This window comes from Centruroides vittatus, unplaced genomic scaffold (assembly GCF_030686945.1).
Source record: "Centruroides vittatus isolate TY-2023 unplaced genomic scaffold, ASM3068694v2 scaffold_1319, whole genome shotgun sequence".
Classification (NCBI taxonomy): Eukaryota; Metazoa; Arthropoda; class Arachnida; order Scorpiones; family Buthidae; genus Centruroides; species Centruroides vittatus.
In genome coordinates this window covers 273,061-297,708 of record NW_027122674.1, presented here as the reverse complement: position 1 = coordinate 297,708, position 24,648 = coordinate 273,061, and the positions used below count along the sequence as shown (strand labels likewise).

The 24,648-nt window shown below is 29.2% G+C and overlaps 1 protein-coding gene across 1 annotated transcript in view; it reads right to left on the bottom strand.

Moving 5' to 3' along the window:
* Window positions 1–9,655: 9,655 nt before the first annotated feature.
* The window catches only part of LOC136986900 (sec1 family domain-containing protein 2-like), a 31,579-nt gene continuing 16,586 nt past the window's right edge, over window positions 9,656–24,648 (bottom strand). The window contains exons 9-16 of the mRNA XM_067284530.1: window positions 22,858–22,985; window positions 18,319–18,516; window positions 18,124–18,223; window positions 14,502–14,565; window positions 12,786–12,888; window positions 10,152–10,307; window positions 9,912–10,038; window positions 9,656–9,836 (exon numbers count right to left, since the gene is read on the bottom strand). Of these exons, the coding sequence (XP_067140631.1) occupies window positions 9,753–9,836; window positions 9,912–10,038; window positions 10,152–10,307; window positions 12,786–12,888; window positions 14,502–14,565; window positions 18,124–18,223; window positions 18,319–18,516; window positions 22,858–22,985 (960 nt within the window). The 3' untranslated portion in view covers window positions 9,656–9,752. The remainder of the gene's footprint in view (window positions 9,837–9,911; window positions 10,039–10,151; window positions 10,308–12,785; window positions 12,889–14,501; window positions 14,566–18,123; window positions 18,224–18,318; window positions 18,517–22,857; window positions 22,986–24,648) is intronic.

Below are 24,648 nucleotides of genomic sequence, written 5' to 3'. Positions count from 1 at the left end.
ACAATTTTTGGAAACATAATCGAGAAAAAAGTCAAACTTCTAGAGTCGAAATAAAAATAAAAAAAGACAACTTCGAGAGTCACAATTGGAATGTCTTAATCAGCATACATGTAAATTTTTTAAAACTTTATTATTAAGCAAAAATCAAAGAAATATTAAACAGAAACTGCAAAAAGACAAATAAATACAATTTGAAAGGAAATAAATTTGAATAACTTTTTTTGTTATTTTTAAGTTTCTATGTCTTTTTGGGTTTTTATTAAATGTAAAACAAGCAAAAATTAAAAAGAAAATGAAATAGAAACAATAAAAACAATGACGAATAACGAACAAAGCAAACAAACAAAGAAAAAACTATGTACATAGAGATAAAAATCTCTGAATTTCTTTTCAAATCTGAAAATAAAATGAAAAAAATCAATATTTTCATATAAAATGTTCAATTATATAAATCGTTTTTAAATCAATAACTTTATTTCTTTCCAAAAACACTTATACGCCGATAAAAGAGAAATTATCTGCCATTAGTTGGATATTGTCACGTGTCATTTATTATGTATCAAATATATTATTGTTAATTTGATTATTTTAGGATGTTTAGTATAAAATACAAAAATATTACGATTAAACACTTACCCAAGACGAACTCGGACCAAATCAAGCAAACACATCTTTATGCTTGATACAATAATGAGATCTTATTCGAACTGAACGTATTCACTTTCTCCACCTTTCACGCCTTTCCACACTTTGTGAACGGATCTGAATACAAAAAGAAGTGTTGTTACTCACTGAAAACGTCTATCTGAATTTGGATTCTTTCAAAATATATTGACGACGTTATGCCCAGATTCAATATTTGACTGAAATCTACTCGAACGTACGACACGAAAGTTTCTACTAATTCATTCTCGGTAAAGTAATTTCGATATTGCAAATTCCTTTTTGGCATTCAGTAAGCTTTATTATTTCACTTACTCATTGAATTAGAAATGACACAGGTTTGACAAATCTCGATATAGCGCCAAATTTATACGATTCACATCAAATTACAGAGCTTTCGAATTCAAATTTCTGCGTACATCCGATATTACGTGTAAGTTCCAGTGTTTGGGTTTAGTACCGTGCTTTATTTAGCGTCGATATCAGAGACGAACGAATAATGGGCCTAAATCGAACTTTGTTGGTATATACAAAATCTTACCTCTTCACGGGTTTCCACATTGCTTTGAAGAAGGATCCCACTTTCTTTAATTTATTCTCATCTCGATGTTCATAGGCGTTTGCATCATATCCAGAAGAATTTTGCATACGATCTTCGTGCTTCGTGCGATTTTTATTTATTTTGATGTTACTTGGAGGAACCACAATGGTCTTATTGTTCAGTTCTTGTTCCTCGTCATCTTCGACCAATCTCTCACTAAACATAAAAACAAAGAACTTAGAATACAGTTCATATATAATTTTCAAACCGAATATACCAAACTTCAATGAATATTTATAAAATCTATAGAAAACTTATAACACTTGTAAAACTTTTTATCTAATTACTCGCAAAAGTTTTCACGACATAAGCAAACCAGCGCTTAAAGCCTTTGTGGTTCTCAGTCTTTTTGAAGTCGGGGAACACTAAACTTTGACATTTTTTCCGCGCAACGCTTACAATGCATTAAGCTTACAATGCAATAAGGTTTTCCACCCCTGCTTTACTTTAAAGCAGGGGTGGAAAACCTTTTTGAAATCAAGAGCGCACTCGGTCTAGTTTATGACGTCATTGGCGTTTGCTGATTACATTCCCATACATAAATTATTTTACATTATATTGATTTTTCTTTTGCAACAATTTTTTAATTGTATATTTGATTTTTTCGCGGAACCCTTGAAGCGGCTTCACGTAGCACCCGTGTTCCGCGGAACACGAATTGAAAACCACGGGCTTAAAGAATCACGTTATTAAATTTATTACTAGTTTCGGAACGGGCAGGACTGTCCTAATCGAAATTCGAATTTGTGTGCAGATCTCGTTGTTATTCGTAATTTTTGTGGCTGGGATACATCACACATTCGATTTAGTGCCCATCTAACATGAGAATAATGGTACTGTATCGAAGTTTCAATGCGTATATGCCGATGGAGGTCACATAAGATTATCATCGAGTCGAAAAATTCTCAGCTTTCTAGTTATATAGATACTTATTATTATGGTGGTACACATGGCGACAACCGCATCGTTTAAGGTCTTAACCCGGGCAGTTTCGAAGAATGAGTGAAAAACGTATTTAAAAAATGTCTTTACTTACATTAAAATTTAAAAAATAATCTATGACTTGTAAATTGGTCCAATTGCATTACAAGTCGTATAAAATTATCCTATGTAAAATATCATTTTATTTTTGAGGGATAAAATCAGACGAAAACAGGGACGTGTTGTCATCCTCTATAAATGTTAGAATAACAATATAAGTTTGTATGTGTAGTCTATGATGATTCCTTAACGGCATATTTCTCAGAACATCGTTAAGTGGCACATACCTGTACTACGTTATAATATATATAACTGTATTATATATAAACAGTACTATAATTTACCTATTAAAACGATTGCACGAAGTCCGGTACAAAGGCCGAATTTTATTCAGAACCTTTTTACAAGCAGGATTGATATGATTTTCAATGATGTTAAGATTTTCAAAAGCGGGTTCATCCTGCTCCAGGAGGCCTTTCTTATTCCTCCGAAATTTAAAGTGATCCAGATTATTAGGATTGTATATCCCGCGCATCTCTTCACATCTATCCAATCTCGCCCTGAATACGAAAAGAGAAAATTCGTGACACAATAAATATCGAATTTTAAATCATTTCTTCTAATTTCAAACTCGATTATACAAAAATTCACAAATAAATATTTTTATAAAGTTTTGCAGAATTTATTTGATTAAGACTTTGAAGAACCTTTTTGTCTAATCCCTCAGAAAATTTATCAAACTACAAGCTAAATGAAGTATCGCTTAGGTCCTCGTGCTTTTACATATTTGAGAGAAGGGAAGAGCTTTTTATAAATTACAAGTTAAGGCCCGAATGAGGCTAAATCCGCTCCTCTTATTTTAAAGTAAGGTATATTGAAATTTATAAAAACTGTTCATTTGTATTCAATTAAATTCATATTAATAGATTAAACTGTCAATAAATTTCGTGATATGAACGCCTTTGTGTACCTGTGTTAGGTACCAAGAAGCTCTAAAACTGCATCTTCTTGAGCTTGCGTTTTAATGCACTCGTTTTCTCTTCTTGACGCCCAAGCGATTATAACTGCACTTTAATTATAAATACAACAAAACACATAGATGCTTAATTCTAAACCGATTGAAAACTAACTGCAGAAATATTTCAGATTGAAACTCTAAATATTTGCATCGAGATATTTCTGTTTAAAAGCTTTAATTTCTCGATTGAATTTTTATTTTTATAAAGAGGATTAAAATGTAAAAGATTATCTTACCCCGAAGGTCGAGGCAAGGGTCGATACCCAGAAGAATCGAAAAACATTTTCCAATCGTTTTCTAAAGCGCACTCTTGACAATGAAAGAGCAAAACAACGAATTATCAATTGTTGAATTTCTTTGTTACGCATTAAATCAAGAGGAAAGTAAATTTCAATAATTAATTTTTGATTTTTTTTTCTTCTTAAAATTTGAGAATTTAACCAGAGTACCATTAAAGAGTATGACCGAGTCCACCGGTTCGGAAGATGAGGGTTCGAATCCAAACCTATTGAAAAATCCATTAGGTGGGGTCAGGGCCGGATTTACCATCCAGGGGCCCTGGGCACAAATTCGGTGGGATCCCCTTTAACAGTAGGCAAATTTGATGATTTAGAAAATTTACACAAAATACTGTACTTTCAACTAGATTTCAACTAGGAAGTTGTAAATTTCATTTTAAAATAAGGTTATTGTAAACATACACATATATATTTTATTGTGTAAAACCAATTATTTTAATTTAATTGAAAAATACCTATGTAAAATTTTTTTTCGAAGTTTTCCGATGTTTCATAGGTTTTTTCCAGGGTTTGCCTGTGGCCCTCACGATTAGGCCACACTAGGCTGTCGCAGTAATAGGAAAAAAAATTACGTTTAAACATAGTTTTGTGTTGGTCCCGGGCACCGGCCCCAAATGTCCTTATGTAAATCCGGTCCTGGCTGGAGTTACGTGATTTGTTACACGAATTGAAGAATTTGTTTCGCCATCAAACCGAAAGTAGTTTCGTCGTAGCTCAATATGAAAATATTTATTTTGGTTTAACGAAGACCGTTGCGTATAAAAAGAAATTAAAACATTTGTATTGAAAGAATATAATGAGGCTTGTGTGTATCTTCAGTAGGATCGGACTGCACGACGATGTTACTCGTTATTAGCATTTACAATTTTTGTTACAAAACCCTGAAAATTAAGCTTTTTGCCATTTATAATAGTTTAAAATATAAAAAGTATTAAAGTATAACAGATGGCACCACACACGCATTTTAAATGTTGCCGGGAAAGTTGAGCAACTCTTTGCTGGTTTATTTCTTTTAAAAGTTATTACGTACAAAAGAATGATGCTTTTTGTGTTCGGCAACGTGACACGTGTGAGAACTGCTGAGGGGATGCCTCTAGGGAGGACTTTCTGCGGAAAACTGTCGCTATTTAGGTTTTAATTTAATTTTTTCTCATGTTTCCTAAAAAGTCTTTGAGTAAATCAAAAAATAATCTTTACAATTTAATTTTTTTTTCATGCGTTCATAAATTGATTATCTAGCGTTATTTAATTCTGTTATGGCTTATTGCATCGCAATTTTTAATGTTTGAATTGAATTGAAACTAAATTAAACTTACATCACAAGGGGAAACAAAACAAAACAAAAAAAAAACTCTATTTATACTACTTGTATATGAATAGTCTAAATACTTTAACACACTAGTAAATTTAAGCAAATCCTGAAAATTTGATTTGCAGGATTTGTTTAAATTTACGTATTTAATTAGACAATGTGCGTAGGGTAGTAGAGTATTTAAGTAGGAGATTTCTGTTATATAATTTAGACTGCATAATAGGGTAAAGTTTATATTAAAAACGTACAGGAGTAGCAGCCGTTTGTACTCTTCGTGTAGTAAATACTGTACTTTAATTATACAGTCATTTTTTCAAGTTCACTATTTTGATTTAGGTGGCAGTACCGCCAAGTTAAAAAAAAGCTTTTGAAATGGGTACAGAAATAAAATGTGGACTTCCATTGAACGGTTCCCCGGAAAATTGTAGAACTTTGATTGTGACAAAACTTAATTATTTTACAGACTTTAACCAATAACGATGTTTAAATATTTGTAAAACTAGGAGATGAATACCAATTGTGAATTAAAATTTAATGTCAAATACAAATTGGAAAACACGAAAACACTTGAATTATAACCGAGGAAGGGTATAGGCCCGAATTGTACATACACTGAGATTTTATTAAACCAATACATACATGTATTGGTTTAATAAAATCTCAGTGAGCTTCCCTTTCCGATTGAAAACTGTGGTATGATAAGCAAATTACATATAACTGTTTAGATTTATTACAATATTGGACAAAAAGCAAATAATTATAAATTACAACAAAAACCATGTCTCTATAGCAGGCATGTCAAACACGCGGCCCGCCAATACATAGGTTGCGGCCCGCCGAGACTTTTTAAAAATTTTCAAATATCAAAAGTTCAAACTTCAAGCTTTCACGCTTGAAGTTTGAACTTTTTGGTTGTCGCTGGCGTCGCGTGTGATTGCGTGATCGCTTGGGACGCTGCGCGCTGGCGCGAGGCGTCAAATGAAAAGCGGCGGCCGAAGCCGAACAGAGATAAAAACACAAGACAATTAGAAACATGATAGAACGCGGAGCGATCTAATCCGACACACAACACATGTTTGTGTTGCCATCAGCCATACTGATATTTGTATATTTGTACATATTTTAATATATTATGTTAGGCTTAGGAATCTTTCTTTGTTCTTTGTTCTGTTAAAGCCGGATGCACACATGCGGCGCGGCAAGGAAAAGCGGCAGAATGACGTCACTTTTTCTCGCAGCAGAAGTCATTTTGTGCGGCTTTTCTCGTGCCGCAAAAGTTGGTCGAATTTTATCTTTTGCGGCGAACGCCGCCAAGACGCGTTTCTATCAGCCAATAACAGTTCATCTGGTAGTCACGTGAGAAAATACAATCACGTGGTGTTTTAATGGCGGAAAGTTCGACATGGTTAACCGAGATAACTAACATCAGAATAAAGAGGAAAGGATAATAAATTTAACACAAATTCTACACAAATAATCATATATAATTTAATTCAAAGAACAAAACGACCGAATCTTACTCGAAATAGTATTCTTTATCGAGAGATCTTTTTTTTTTTTTTTTTTTAACTCTTTCCGCCCTGTGGGCACTAAGAAGGCCTCTTTTAGAAGGCCCATTATGGGTTCGGCCAGGCCCACAATGGGACGACCGGGTGGTGAGGGACGGGGCCCGACATATCCGAACGGACCACCCCCCGAAAAATTCCTGGGGATTTTCGACCCGTTCGGATTCGATCCCGGGTCCCCCAGAGCGGTAGGCTGCCACCTTGACCGCTCGGCCATCCGGCCGTATCGAGAGATCTTAATCGAAGAATAAGCTTATTTTGTACATCAGTTCTTTATCGATCCAACAAAATATCTCGGCAAGATTCTTGCCAATACGATATCTCTAATCCAAAATATTCATTCGAATCTTCGACGAACTCTTCTAGCTAAATAAAACGAGCCGTACAAAACAAAATTTGTAAACACGTGGATTGCGCAGCGTCGACATCGTTCGCCATCTTGAATACTGAACGCATGCGCCGAAATGTAAACGGATTGTCGCTTGTGTGGTCGTGCTGCCGCGCGGCGAAGACGCGTTTGCGTCACCGCTTTTCTTTGCCGCGCCGCATGTGTGCATCCTCCTTAACTGTTCTAGAAATTGTTGATGAAAACTTACAAATGGAATTAATTGAAATCCAATGTGATAATTTGCTAAAGCAAAAATGTATGGAAGTTGGAATTCCAGATTTTTATACATATTTATCTGTAGATCGGTTTCCTAAAATGTTATCGTTTGTTACACGTATACTGGCTATGTTCGGAACACTTATTTATGCGAGCAACACTTATTTATGCGAGTGACTATTTTCTTTAATGAAAAATAACAAAAATTCAGAAAGGTCAAGATTAACCGATCATGGCAGTAACAAAACAGTAACAACATTTATCATCAATTTTAAAAATTTCATCAGCTGAATATATTCAACCAAATTTTGATGACTCGCTTTGTGAAAAACGTTGTCAAATATCTTCTAAAAAGTAATATTAAACTGTGATTTTGTTTATTTCTTATTATAACTTTTATTTTTGTTTTTTATAAAAAATATAAAATATTTATAGTTTAAGTTTAAAAAATAACATGATATATAAAATGTCCATGTATGTATAATATACAATACATTGAGTCTAATAAATACATAATACATAATATAATCATTCTAAAAATCATATTTTATTAATTTTTTGAACATTGAAAACATGCGGCCCCCGACTTAATACAAAATAGATCATGTGGCCCGTAATATCATATGAGTTTGACATGCCTGCTCTATAGCATCCCATGTAAAGGAGGAAAATAAGCAAAAGAAAGAGTTACTGTGCTAATATGAAAGGAAGTGGAAAACAAAATATCTCGAAATTGGTTGAAGCAAAACCCACAAGCACTTAAAAACATTCCAGTTCTTCTTGCACTGTAAAAAGCAACAAAAATGCTTGGATGACTCAGACTTAGTTTTATGAATGGCTTCATCATTGAAAAAAGAATTAACACGACCCTATAATTATGGACAATTCTCCAAAAATCTTAAAGTTGATTGATTACTTACCAGCAAATGTAACATCACACATTCAGTCAATGAATCAAGGAGTAATCCAGAACAGAAGACTGATGTTGACAGGAATGCTATGTTGATTAGAAACAGAAACCACGTGGAAACCAAGTTTATTGGATACTTTAAAACTGTGTTCTAAAACTTGCATGTCGGGGAAATCTCTTACAATTAAACACTATTTTAAACATGCAAAGATTTTTCTTCGTGAAAGAAATGATGAAGATAATGAGAACGAGGACACTTTAATTAAAAGAATTTGTAGATGCTGATATTTTACCAACTACAACTGAATTACATGATCTAACAAATGTTGATGAAAATTTACAGGTTTGTGAACATGACATTGATGATGATAATGACAGTGATAGCAACCTTTCGGCCAGTGAGACAGCTCAGACTGTGGATGCAGATGACAATTCATATGAAAGTATTGAAATAACTACTGACAATGCCATAGAGCACAAGCACGGTTTATCGGATTATGGGCTTCAAGTGAAACAGTATACCGAATGGGTTCTCAAAAATGTGGCGTCCATAGCATATCAGATTAAAACAGCAAAAAACACGATACAAAAAATATTAACTTATTTTAACAGCTAATGCTAATTCATTTTGAAATAAAAATGAAGCTTATTTGATATTTTTGTTTTCATATCTTTAGAACAACAGTTTACAAAACCAGAAAAGAAACATTATTACATATAATGACCTTTTTTTTTTAATGGGCTAAACTTCCAGTCAGTTATCAAATGATTTCACAATCTTAGTCATGTTTAGACATGATGCCAGTTGTTAAGTTTTATTTAATGGTATAAACAAGCTTGCGTCAACATTTTTAATAAGTAACTGATTTTGCAATTCTATGAGAATTTGATTCATTTCATAGATTGGATTGGATTGGATTGGATTAATGGAATAAGACAACGTAAGACTTGGGAAATTTGCCAATGGGCAAGCTCTCGTGAAGATTTTCTATTATTAAAGAAGTAGTTATCGTTTGCTTATGCATTATTATTTTATAGTTTATCACTTTTAAATTTTAAAGTTTTGTTTTTACGTTTGCATGTAATTTATTTCCTTTGTTTAATATTTAGAATTGAATTCTTTTTAAATAAATAAAAATATTCTATCACTGATATACAGAGTGATCTAGGATGATGTCCTGCCACTTACGAAGTTTATTTTAGAGGTCATTTTGAGCAAACAATATCCTAACAGCATGTAACCTACCTCTATTAGATTACTCTGTATGAGGATGTGTGTCGCCAGATGAAGGCACAAAAATATGAGGAGCTCCATTCCTCATTACCCGGTCATCCCTATTGTAGACCTGTTTGAATGCAAGATGGTTATTATTAAAAAAGCCCTCTTAATGCGCACATGGTGGAAAGAGTAAAAAAAAAAAACAGCCCAATTTCCCAATTTTAAGTTTTATTTGCAATTGTGTAGCAGCTTTAAATACAAATTCTTAAAAAAAAAACACTTTTTAGAAAAGGAAGTATGAAAATTTTTTCTTAAAATTAAAACCAAATAAAAATTTTTAAAGAGAAATTTATTAAAATCTGTTAAATCAAGACCTCAAAAAATTTCTTTTAAAAGCAGAAATTGGGTGTATATAACTAAATTATAAAATGCAACTATAAATAAGATCAGGATGACGATATTATACACCTAAATTCATGTTCCTGTCTGTTCATTACATTTTTTATAATCAATCATTATTGTACATTTTTATTAATATAATTAATAAAAATACTTTTTATATAAAACAATTTTTTAAATTTCAATTTTTCTCATAATCTGAATTTTTAAAAATTTTTTCTATTATATCATTTGGCGTTACAAGTCTTGTGCTACCAATAATTACCTATAAGAAGAAAAGCAAACTTTAATAAAAAATAATAACTAATAAGGCCTACAGGAATAATAATAAAGAAATAACCTCATGAGAAGAATTTGCTACAATCTCTCTAATTTGATGAACTTCTGTTGCTGTGATTCCACCCAAAACAAATACTATGATGCATGGATTATCTGTAGGTTTAGGTTTTGCAATATTCATAAACATACTAAAAAATGAAACAAATAGACAGAAAGTTTTCAATTTAATATATTGTATAAATTGACATATTCCTAATTAATCTTAAAAAATGAAAAATAAGTAAATAAATTGTAGATTTACCTGAATCTAGATTTTAAAGAATCTGTGAAGCCAGAAGAATGAAATTCTACATCAGAAAGATCAACATTTGATGGATTAGTCAAGTCTTCAAATAGTTGCTTTAATAAAGGAACATAAACTGCTGGACTTATTGTGTCCCCAGGCTGGAATAATGATCTATATAAATTGCATAAATAAATTTTATTCAGTCATTAATCATAAATATTCAATATATATTTAGATGTATATTAATAAAAGAATCTTAATATTATTTTAGAAATAATATATATCAATCAAAATAATCTAAAATAAATTATTTATGACTTTGATTACAATAATTTGAATTAAGTAACCTACAGGCTATCTATGTTTAAAAGTAAATTTGAAAGCAGTTGCAAATTATGCAATCTTATGGGTTATCTGTCACTGTCAACCTGCAATTTTGAACTCCTTGAACAGTTTTTCTTCATCTGAACATCTTTAGAAAACACAAAAAACTCTTTGCACAATGAAGACCTATTCATTTGTCATTGAAATTTTTCATATAACAACAAAGACATGCATGTCTCACTTTAGCCCATTCATTTTTTGTGGCTCAATTGACTCCTGCTTGAACTCATATTTTGAAAGTTGATAACCTGACATTGGATATTATCAACGTTTAAAAAAAATGGAAAAAATTTAAGTTTATTTTTCCATTTATTATAATCATCATTATAAAATATACTATTAAAATTTCATAAACTAAAAATAGTAAAAAAATTTTAGGTATTTGATGGCCACTTGTATTTTCAACAGTTATACAGTTCAGGAGATTTCAAGTTAAATATCTCTTTTTTCCAATTCATTTATTTTACAAAGGGACCATATATCTATTATACTGTCATTAACTTCAGTGGGAGAGGCAGTTGCACTAAAATGATGTCATTGCTACCTCACATCTTTATTTTAATAGCAATTATTCTTTTGATGATTTAAGAAAACAGCTGCAAAATCTTGGGTTTGACATTAGAAGGAGCATTTATTTATATATTAGCAAAGTCTATTTGTGGAATACATTTTACTCATACACACTCTTCAGCCATTTTTATAAACTAGGAACTTGCTGGATGGTTAGATGGAGATGTAGAAGTAAACATAAGAAAAGTTTATAATTATTAATCTACAGTGTAACTTAGTTTCTCATCAATTTAAATGTAAATATGATATTTGGTGTATTACAGGTTGATAAGCATCTCTTGCCTGCAAGATCCACTGAATATGCTGATAGATTGTCAATTATTGATATAAATAGTTGAAATGATTGGATAACAGGAGAGTGGGTTCAGACCACTAGAACTTGATGTATCATATTGTATGCTGTAAATGGTGTAAAAAAATATAACAATGGTCATACTTCAAATTAATTGCATCTATTTTAATATTAAAGGGATTTTTTAAAATTCTTTCCACCGTGTCAATATTATGGGACAATCTTTTAATCAAGTCCATTGTAGATTCAGGTATGCCTACAATGAGACAATTGAATGGTGGTGAGGGATGGGATTCAATAAACCCAGAATGGACCCTCAAAAAAATTCTTGGGATTTTTCTAACCTGTTCAAATATCAACAACTGTTGTTAAATTCAGTGTTGTGAAGTAGCACTGCTGCTTTTGCTGCAAAAGTGCTGCAATCACTACTGAAGGTCTTTTAACAATGCACACAGAGTAGTGCTGCACTTCCAAAATGGCAGATCTTGTTGAAGCAGTTGAAATGTTTTGCGAATTATTTAATTTGAAACGTTGTAAAAAGTAATCCATCTTTGTAATGCAGTACTTTATTTGGGATGTAAAATTAATGTTTCAATTTAGTTAAATTTAAATCATTAATTTTAAATTAACGATTAAAATTAATTTAGTGTATGCAGCTTCTTAAGTAGATAATAAAACATTTTAAATATATAAGTTTTGTCAAATCTGATTTTATTTCACTAATAAGTATTTTCAAGGAAAAATCAGTACAAACAGAAAATCAATTCATTGTAATTGAAACTTTACAACTTTACTGTTACATCATATAAGAATTCAACTTTTCCACTATGGAGGCAGTCATCTTTGTTGCAGCAAGAAAAGCAACTAAAACAAGTGTTGCAGATTTAACCTCAAACCAGTAAGACTGCTGGGAGGATTGCTGCACACAGCACTTCAAAAAAATGAGTTTAGCAATGCTCTTGATGGCATGCTTAGAAGCACTTAGTTTAACAAAAACCCACAAGTCTCCTATAATTATTATTAATAATAGAGAAATACATTTATTAATATGCTATAGAATGTAGATACTATCATATAAAATACAAAATTCATTAAAAGTAAAATTAATGATAATTAATAATAAATTTATTTCAAATAAATTTATAAAGGCAAATTTTATTTAAAAAATTATTTAGTGTTATATAATATTTATAAGAATTATTTTTAGTTTAAAATTTCCAAGTGGTATAATATATATCGCATTATATCCAAATTAGCAAACAATATTCATTTCTGTTTTTATAAATTTTTTAAAATTTACATTTGTATTGCTTTAATTCTGTTTAGATGATCATTAATGAAATCATAGTCAAATTTTCACACTAAATTTTCCATATTAAAATCAATAATATTATTAATCTTACTTGTATTTTTTTAATTTCTTTCTCTCTGAATTTATATTCTTTAGCTGAGAAAATATTGTATTGACAGAAGAAATAACACTGTTTTCATCCAGAGAATCTCCTACTATTATAAATTATCATTTATTAAAATCTGCACAAAAATCAAGAATTAGTTATTATTTTAGAATATTAGTTAATATAATGTTAAAAATCTAATTTTAATCCATTTAAATTTATTAAAATAAAATATATTTTAAACTTAATGTAAAGTACACTGGTGTCCAACATTAAAGCAACACACACAAAACCAGTGTAAAATCAACATCATGAAATGTGAATAGCTGAAACTTACATTATATGTAAATCAGAAAAGTGCTATCCTATCACTCAAGTGTCATGTAAATGAGACATGATAGCAGCACATCCATGTGACAAAATGTAATGTACTATATACACAGCAAAATCATTTCTGACATTCAATCATCTGTTAAGACTGTTAACAGTGAGGAAGTGTGACTGATATATTAGTAGCTTATCAGGCATGCTTCAGAGAAGAAATTTGAATGATTCATGACTAGTAGATTGGGTTGATTCATTATGATGTACAGCTATTCATTTCTGCATTTTTGTCATGCACATTTGTCTGTGTTGAATTAATTTTGAACCCAAGTGTATTTTATCAATTATATCTATTTCTTCATTTATGTTGTCTTCACTCTCATTAAAAGTTTTTAAATTAAGTAAGAAAATCAAATATATTGGGATTCTCTAAAATTAATTTGTTCGAGTAACAACTAGCATGGACTGTTTCCTATTCTTGGTTGAAATTGGTGCCTAGTACTATATGGAACAGCTAGAAAAGTCCAATTCAATATAGCAATCATTTGACTTGTCATCTTCAACTTGAGCATATACCATTCAAATTACAATTTTGAAAAAGTATATTAAATTATTCCAAACATGCCATTCAAATCACAGCACATTTGGAATAATTTAACATACTTTTTTAAAATTGTAATTCAAATGGTGTATGCTCAATCTGAAGATAACATTTTGAAATGTCAAAAATACTCATTTTTAATTAAATACAGGTACCTTGCCTTACATCGGTAATTGGTTCCAGGAGAGGCGATGTAAGTCGAAAAACGACGTAAGTCAAATTTACTTGTGTAGTTATGATGCAAGTCAAAACTATGGTGGAAAATGCCAATAATGAGCACTTAAAGACCACTAAATAAGACGACAACTCAGAAACACACATGTTTTCATGTTTCGTTCTCTAGGATTTATGATGATTATATTAACATTTACTGTAAATGTACATATTTTAATATGATTTTATGTGATTTAACACTTTTCTAGTGATATTACGACTTCAATATTTGTGGCAGATGGATGTAAAGTCGAATAAAATGACTTGAGTAAATCACATAAAATCATATTACAGAAGATTTTTGAACTTGATTTTTATTTTTCCATATACTTTTTTGACAAACGACGTATAATCTAGAACAACGTAACTCAAGGTATACCTGTACTTTCCAACTTTAATGCAATAGACAGTTTGTGTTATTCTTATTCTATATTTGACATTGTAAAAAACATATTTATATTTACATATCTAATTTTTCATTATTAATTCTGTTCACTTTTAAAACTAATAGAATAATACAAAATAAAATAAATACTATAAAATAATTTTAAAAATATCTGCTTAAAAAACATTAGGTAACTTACTGAGATTTGTAAGAAAAGATGGCAGATTGTTTGATTCTTGGAATATTGCTTCTACTAATGCTGCCTATTAAAAAAATTAAAATAATTAACTTTTTTAATAAAATGTTATAAAAAAGTGATTTGTAACAATGTCGAAAAACAATTGTTGAATTTGTAATGAAACAAGAATAAAAGAAATCACAGGTGTAGGAATTGATCTATTGTTTCTAGAATGAAAACAAAAATAGGACACAGGACACAGTAACATGCTAGCTTTAATACATAGAACAATATTATTTCACAAGGATACTCATAATAAAAGTTAAGTGAGCCAGTGAATTGCAATGACAATTCTGATGTATTTTCATCAGAATTTTCACCATTATTCATTGGCTCACTTAACTTTTGTACAAACAGAATAGTAAAATATTCTTTTATTTACTGTGAATGTATGATTATCTGCTGTAATAATAAAACCTTTTAGTAATTTTAATTCTAGTACAATAATAATATTTTTATTTAAGATATTTGTTTTCACTCTTTCTCTATTGAGTGTGATTGGTTATCCAAAAACATCCCACCTTCATTATTTTGGATAAACAATGCTCTACTGTATTTGATACTAACTTATATTATTGTGTATGAAAAGTCTCAATAAAAAATTTCTTTATTTAAAACTGTTTTTTTATAAATGTAATTTATTTTGCATTTGATTAAATATTTTGTTATATCCACCTTAAAAAATAATATTTTCACATAAATTTATTTAAAATTTTAAAACATCTTAAAGATAGTTATATTTCATCATATTACTATATGAAGACATCTTATGAAGTATTCAAAGATGCAAAATTATTTATAACAAACTCTCACATAGATTATTTTAAAATGTGAGTATTATAAAATTTAATTTACTGATATTACAAATGTACTGTACTTATGTATGATATTTTCTACCATTGGAAACAATGTATCATACGTAATTGGCATGCAGAGAGTTACATCTTTATTCTAATCTTATTAGTTATCAAAAAAGTATTTTTCTTGGGATCTTGATAAACTTTTGTTATTGATGCTTTGGAAATTATTTTTTCAATATTCAACAAGAGATCAATAATAAATGAAAAAAGAGAAATCACAAACAAAATATAATTTGTTTATTGATTTAATTTGTAAATTTGTTGACTTCTGTATATACAAGAGGTCTCTTACTTACAAATGTTCAACTTAAGAATTTTCAGACATAAAAAATTTGACCGAACATCTATAATTTAAATTTCACATGAATTCTGAAGTTCTCTTGCCACTTTGGCAAGAGAACTTCAGAATTCATGTGAACACTTGCATTGAAATCAGTCTTTGGCCAGTAGTAAATAATTAATGTGGCTTATTTCTATTGCATATTGTCCATTTCTGCTCATGAAGTAGGGTTGAAGTTGGCGATAGAGTAATCGTGATTTTTGCTATTGTTTGCAATTTGTATAAACTTTTATGATTAGTGCTTCAAAAATGCATCCAAAATGTAATAGTAAATCTAGCATTAAAGAAATATGCAAGAAATGTTGATCTTTCACCATGGAAACTAAACTGGATATTATAGAACTAAGTGCATTAGGTGTAAAAACTGCTTTGAAATATCTGCTAGTAAGCAGTAGGAAGCAAGTAAACAAGCATAATGCATTCTATTAAGTACAGTACATCGAAGAATTAAACACTAGCAATAAGTAATTATTCTGTGTATAAATGTACTTTCTAGGTTAGTTTTTAACTTACAACAAAACCTTGGGTACCTAACCTATTTGTAAGTAGGGGAACACCTATATAAATCATAATAAGCCATTATTTGAGGTATTTTCTTACATTATGAATTAAAACATTTTAATTCAGTAGAAATTTCATTAACTGTGATCTAATCAATCAGGGTCTTTGTATTCAAGTTCATTAAAAAACATTGAACATTACATATAAATGAATCTTAAACAATTTACAAAATACAGGATAAGAAAATGCAGTCACTATGGATTAGTTTTATGGGTACTCTTCCCCTCTCTAGTTTCAGTTTGGATTTATATAGAAAGGCTAGCTAGTTATCTACTAATTATAATGTGTTATATTATCCTTACAAGAAATCTCTATAATTAATCATGCAGTAGATAAAACTAATAACATTAAAATATTTTTTGTAAAATTCCTGTTGTAAAATGAATGAAAATATAGTACTAATTGCCAAAGCACCCAGGGCTGTGCATAGAATATATAGTAAAACTTTGCTACATTAAATTGCATTAAATCAAAGCTCTACAGGTCTCAAGTACAGTATATAGGGTTTTCCATATAATATAGTCTCATTAAGTTGAAATTATCAATACTTTTAACTCACATCTATTTTTCCATATATCCTCTACTCTTTGATAGGTCCATGATCTACATTTTTTCTTATATCCTGTATGAATACAGACAATTAAGATAAATACTAAGGCTCCATGCTGAACACAACACCAAGCCATTACAAACTTGTCTCAACATCCTTTTACTGATACAGTATGTTACTGACATTCTGATTGAGACACAAGACTCGAAGATGGGATTTTTTTATCTCTTAAACGTTGACTTAACGAAGTTTTACTGTAATGAAACTGCTGTAATTCAATAAATTTTGTTATGGCTGGATATGGTGAGTAATGTACTGTATAATGAATGTAGATATTTCCCGTAATAACACAGAAAATCTTGTTGGATGGTTGCAACATTACATATGAATAACCATAGAAGTTTCAAAAATTTGCCAGCTTAGTTTTGGGCTGTTGTCTGGATTATTGGCCAAGAGTGGGGTTCAAGTCTCATCATAGTTCAAGTTTTTCTTCCAGAATTTTCTACATTCTACTTTTTGACATTTTATTAAAATATACTCATTTTTACTTAATTTTGTAAAAATAAATGGTCTTATTAAAGAATAAGATTTTGTTTTTATTTCAGAAAAATAAAACATGTAAACTTATGTATGGAGACAAAAACCCATGCTCTTTTCTTTACTTAATGATTCAGCCAACTGTACCATGCAAGAATTGCATAATTAAGCCAACGTATTCATCAAATATACATATATATTATACTTACTTCACTATTTAATTAATTTTTAGATTAACTGCACAAAATAACTTAAAAAATATATTTTAAGTTGGATAAATTCATTCCTAAAACTCTGTGGTTACAGAAGAATGTTCTGTGAGTAACCAAAGCTCTACTTCCACTTTGATATGAAATGAAGTTTGTCATATTTTCATTTTAATTTTTGATTTTATAATTTTTCTAAGCTGAGCAGATAAATAATAACCAAGATGATAATCTAGATTGCTAAGGGGATTAGATTGTTCTTATACCATCAGCAATGTAAGAAACAGATAATTTCAATTTTAATAGTTATAATCTCATTTCTGTGCATTCTATGAGATATAACTACATATTAGATAAATGAAAATTCTATTTTTCATAGGTTTTGATTACCTAGGCACGTCCCTCCCTATTATTACTCCAGTTAATAATATTTCTATTGTAAGTTTAATAATTTCACATTTTAATAAATTCTTACTACTTTTTAAAATTATGTTTACACATTTCATTAAATATTATTGAAAAAACATACTTGTAACTTTTGTTCATTTTCGTGGTGTCCAAGAATTTCTCCATTGTCCAACATATATACATATGAAATTATTGAAATGATAATTGACAGTGATAGTGATCTTTTATGTACATATGTAAAAAGAAAAGTGTATATTTTACAATAAAAATAAAAAATAAAGATAATTAACAATAATAATGATATTTATTAAAATACCTTTCATTTCTTTTATCAATAAGATATAAAAGATTGCGATAAGTATCTTCTGCTGACATTGCCAAATTTTGAAGTAATAATTGTTCAGTACTTTGAATTTCATCCAAAATATTAGAGTTTGAATGTTGCATTGTTTGAACAACTGCTAAAGCACATTGTAATAATCCAATATTATCATTTAGAGCTCTAAAATTATTCCTAAGAAAAGTAAAACATATTTTAAAAATGTAGCTATAAACTAATGTTGACAAGATTTTCAAATATTGTAGTTTAAACACTAATATATATATTTTAATTTATAAGAATAACAAAGAATACAACAACGTTATAGAAAAATAATTCAAAAGTTTTCTCAATAGAAAAACTGCCAGCCAATGTTTATTGACATTTTCCAAAATCTTTCAAAAAAGTAGTGTATATAAAGCTAACTATGATCTGTTTTTCATTAAAATGCTATATTTACTTGCAGAAACATGCTAAATTAAATTTTGTTTAAAATTATCGATTGCACCACGAAAAGATGAAAATTGATAAATCTATAGTCAGTAATAAAATTAATAAACACTAGTAAATAGCCAAAATGATATTACATTTAAAATTTACAAGAAAATTTTACAAAAAGGAAACACAGGCCCTGTTCATCTTTTTTCATTCTATGTCCTTTTCACACTTCAGGAACAAATATTTTTACTGTGGAGTTGACCTTTTATTGTAGACATTTATTAGTTTTATTAATGTCAATACAGTAGAAATGTCAATACAGTAGAGCATTGATTATCCGAATATTGATCAACCAAAACATTGGTTAACCGAAAACATTCCAGTCGGCAAATTTAAATTTCCGCTAGTGCTGTGGTGCTGCAATATTTGGCTATGTCTTGGGCTACTCCAATATTATTTTTGTTGGTGTGTGTGTTTTAGCTGGCAGTACTGGCACAACCAAGAGAGAGTACTTAAGGACACGCCAGGATTTGAACGAATTTCAACGTGGGATAGGTTAATATATTTTTTTTGTACATAATCAGTTATCCAAAAAATCGATTATCCAAACAACCCCAGTCCCAAATTGTTTCGGATAATCAATGCTCTACTGTATATATATATATAATACATTTGCACTAGTATATTAGTGTATATATACAGTATTAGTAATACTGTATATATACACTATTTGTATAATATATATACATTATATATATTATACAAATGTATATATATTTACTATACTAATATATATATTTTAAATGTATATTAGTGATTTTTTAGCCATTGCCAATAAAAATATTTTTCACATGTTTTACACATTGAGGAAGATAAGAGCTTCAACTCTGCCATAAGACTGTTTGCTCCTGAGGTGTGAAAGGATGTAGAATGAAGAAAGATAAAGATGCCCTATGTTTTTTTCTGTTAACTTATTGTAAAAAGTTTTAAAAAATTTTCTTGTAAATTTTAAATTGATAAATCTACTATACAGTGTGTTCCATTTTAATCAATTGACTGGAATAATTCAAAAAGTATGCATCCTACAAAAATCATTGCACCAAAAATGTTAGACTTCATTTTTGGTGCGATTTAATTTATTTTATTATTATTATTATTTTTTTTTTTTTGAGGCTTTTAAAGGAAGCCATAAATGGGGTTATTAGCTTTATCATAGATAATGCTACAATCAGTGAAACAAAGGTCAACTTCATTATGTTAAATGGAAATCCCATTTTTTATTGTATATTATAATTCTACATCAAAAACAAAAACTTTTATCTAAGACTTTTCAAAAGCTGCACTCATCAGAAGTTGTGAGCATTTGAACTTTTAATTGACTGTCACACTGCACTTGTTTGTTACTGGAAATCTAAGAAGTTCATTGAAAAAAAAAAAAAGAAAAATGCTAAAAAAGTCATTATGAAACTATTTTATTATTTGCTGGAATCATTCTTTTTTCTGTAGCCATCTTGTGTGCCTTTGAAATCTAACATTTTTTGTGCAATGATTTTTTGTAGGATGCATATTTTTCAAGTTATTCCAGTGGATTGATTAAAACGGAAGTTTTCTTAATTGAAATATTTCTTTTTCATCTCACAAAAGCAAAAACAATCATTACTAGATATTTCTGTGATAGCATGAAGTTTTGTGCTTCAATATTAATACTATACATTACTATATATATCAAAATCATCAGCAACAACTGGGTCACGTCAACTAAACTTTCAAAATACCAGCTAGAAAAAAGACCAGCACATTTGACTTTGACATCAGTTACTCAAAGGTCAGCAGTTTTGATCTATCATCCAGCAGTTACCTCTTATATACTAGTCATTTGATAATTTAATTAAAAAGGCTATTTTATTGTAATACTTTACTTTTATTTAATAACATTTTAATTGACTTATGTCAGAGAATTAAATAAATAAATCACATTTCAAATTTCATAATTTAAATCAAAAAATGACTAAATATTTAAGTAAATACTATAATTATAGTTTTTATAGCTTTTGTATTTTGTTATACTTTCTAATTTTTTAGAATTTATGTAAAATTTTAGGATAATGATAATTAAACAAAAAATAATATTAAAATAAATAAGCATTTTGTGTTTCATCTAGAGCTTCTTATATTATCATTGATATTACTGAATTACTAATTACACTGCACAACAAAATAAAATGTTTTTGAATGTTTCTTTTATTTTATGAGTGAAATCTTACTAATTTTGGGGTGAGAAAATCGAATATGACAAAGAAAAATTTTTATTAGCTCTAGTTTCTGTGATATACAATAGGTGGCAGTATGTGATTTTAATGGCTTAAAAGAAAACGATACAGTTTAATTACATATGCTGACAACATTGAAAGTGCTTTTGAATGTTTGAACATGTTTGAATTTCAAATTCAAACCTTTCATCAAGCCATTAATGTCACAGCAAACAACAAGATTGTTTTTCTTCTCAAAAAAAGGAAGCAGATCCCTCTGATGTTCTCTGTACTGTGAGACCCTGACATCACGTTGGAGACAATTCCATTGCTGTAGTCTTGACTCTAGAAGTTCCGCCTTATTCTTTGACAAGTCTTGATCTTGAATAAGATCACTCAATTCCGCTCAACTCAGTCTGTGGTGTATCATCTTTTACCTCAAAATCAGGGTCATGGAATGTGGAAGGCTTGTTGGGTTCTTTTTCTCCCACACTTTCTTCATTTTCTACTTCAAGCTCATAATGTTAGGGTGGAGTAGGAACTGGTAAACTATCTGAATGTGGAATAGGTCGAATAACAGATGGAAGATTTGGGTATTGAACTGTTTCTTTTTTCTTCATTGACAATCCTGCCTTTATAGATAGAGGAGTCAAACAGAAATAGCAGTCATTTGTATGGTTTGTAGGCTCCCGCCAAACCTTAGGCACAGCAAAAGCCATAGACCGTTTTTTATTTTTCAGCCATTTTTGTAGTATAACTGAACAACCATTGCAACATATATGTGGAGCCCAAAACTTATTCTGCCCCTACCTTCATACCAAAATAATGGTGATAGGCAGTCTTCACAAGAGGTGTTAGATTGTGTTTCTGTGACGAAAACGTTATTTCACTACAAATATAACAAAAATTGTTCACTAAATTTACACATTTTCATGGCATTTTGATATAACCAGTATTACATTTCAAAAGGACTCCAAAACCAGAAATATTAAACAAGAAAAGCAGAAGCAATATTAAACTTAGTCATAGCTACATTTATTATGTTTATAACTTACAAACATATGGAGAACGTTTTGCTATGTCAGTTGAGAGGTGTGACAACTCCTAAAAAATAAATTTCCCTGAAAATACAAATGTAGAGTCAAAAAAATGACATATCACTGTATCTCCAAAGCAAGAGCTAATCGGTCATTTTTATTGTGATTTTTGAGTTCAGCAGATGGAAATACATAAGAGTACAGTACATTAATTTTGAGCCCGAAACATTTTCATTGTTGTGCAGTGTTATTTGATATTTTCAATAAAAAATTAATTTTTTGCTTAATTGATTAATTTTTTTTATACCAAACAGTCCAAAAATAGCAATATACAAAAATCAAAATGATTCAGACCTAAATAACTATAAAATGTAGAGAAATAAATGCATTTTATAATTTGGATATTCTCTAATGATAATGTAAGGTATTGAAAACCTTTCAATACTGTATACAGTAGATATTAGAAAATATAACATAAACTTGAAGGTTAACAATTATTCAATTTTTCCTATTAAAAACAACAAAAACAATTAGATTGTTATTCAGGAAGATAACATTTTTAATATAAAGTAAATTTCTTCTAACACTCTATTTTATTTAAAAGATTCAATAAAAGAAAGGTTCAAACATGGTCAAACAAAGAAATATCTTTCTTTTGTCATCTCATTTTTTCAATATTAAATCATGCTTTGACTTACTACTTTTTTTGTACCATCTTATAGAAAATTTACTTTTAATACTATACATTCACTTAATTTAAAAAGTTTTTATTTGTCATGTTTTGATTACCAGATTATTATAATTTATTTTACCTGAATAATTTTACATGTTTCTCAATCTGATCAGCAGTTATTCTTCTTGTAAGTATTCCTGATTCGATATCAAATCCATGTTTTGTAGCTTTTTCTACTACAAGTCTATTAACATGCATTAAACAATCCTATAATTAAAAAAATTTTAGTAAATTTAATTTTCATTTATAATATATACAGACACCGTTTTAAAAGATTTAATTTATTTACTAATTAAATTTGAAAAACAATTGATAAATGTAGAGTCTTTTTTGATAGTAAAACTATTAACTATAAATAAAAAAAGTAATCAAACGTTTATCCGTTTGAGTAATAGTTTGTAAATGTTTTGTCATTCTCAATTAATTTGTAATATTGTATAAGATACAGATAACTGTTTAAAAAAAATTTATTTTTTTTTTAAATTTTGATTCAATGTCAAGATTAAATTGTCATTTTCAACGAAATTACTAATATAAAAGATGTCGTCTTTGTGTGTTTGTGTGTGTGAATTCCTTATAACTACTGCAATCTTTGTCCAATTCTAATGAAATTTTGGTTATATTCATTTTATGTTCTGATGAAAAGTATAGGCTACTTATTTTGCAGAAATATTAGCTATAGAATAAATATTTTATTGAATTCGGATGGCACTTACCTTGCAATGATGTCAATGACCACATGACATTCACGCTCAATGAAGGAATTTCCCTTAACTTGCATTTTTAAATATTTTGGCAAATGGTGTATTTTAAATCTACCTCATAAAATTTAAAATTTAAAAAAAGATAGCATCATCTTGTCACTTCTATAACAAATTTTTAACAAATATTTCCATAGTGACCATGTGACATTTTATTATCCAAATGTAAATAACAGGCTTAACAAGCCTGTTATTTAGAAAGTGTTATCGCTCATCTAACATACAGTACATAGAATTCATCTTTGTTTTATCAATGTGGAATTAAGAAATGGTTTTGTCAAGGGCAGCAGCAACATGATTTCAACATCAATCATCAAAACATTTTAAGGTGTCTACTACCAAAGGAAGACATCATGGAAATCTTTTAAAAGACAATAGTGTGTTTACTCAGAATGTAGTGTATAAAGAAATTTTATAAAGATTTTATTATTATTTTAAAAAACTAAATCTGTTTGGGTGTGTAAGTGAATTCTCTATAACTTCTACTATTTTTGTCCACTCTAGGTAAAATTATTTTTGTTGCTCTTTATGTTACAACAGATAATATTTCTACAAATTAAGTAGTTTATATTAACAACTCCTGAATTTCTTGAAATATCTACTATTCTCAATTCTTTAATCTCTATTTTCTCATAAAAAGTATTCTGTCATGCTTGATGGGGGAATTTCTAGTTATAGTATAGTTTCATAAATTAATATTAAAATAGATTTTTAAATAAACTAATACTTTTATATATCTTTTATCTGGCATAGAAGTATTTTATATATACATATAATAGAATCTGCTTATTGTAATCACTTCGAAACTTGTTTGTTGAATACATACATATATACAGTAAAACCTGTTTTTGTGCGGTCTTTTTCTGTGCGATTTTTATTTGTGCGACTTGTTTTGTGCGATTTTTTTTTGTGAGGTATATGAAAATTTCAATCAAATTGGAACATAATTGACTCCTGTAAAATTTTTAAAAACTCTATTGGTTGTTTTCTATGACATCAGCAGGTTTTTTCGTTTTTTATTCAGTAAAATTTTTTTCTCATACGTTTATTTCGGTCCCCTCTTATTTTAATAGCATAAAAACCATAAATATTATGTTATATTTGAACAG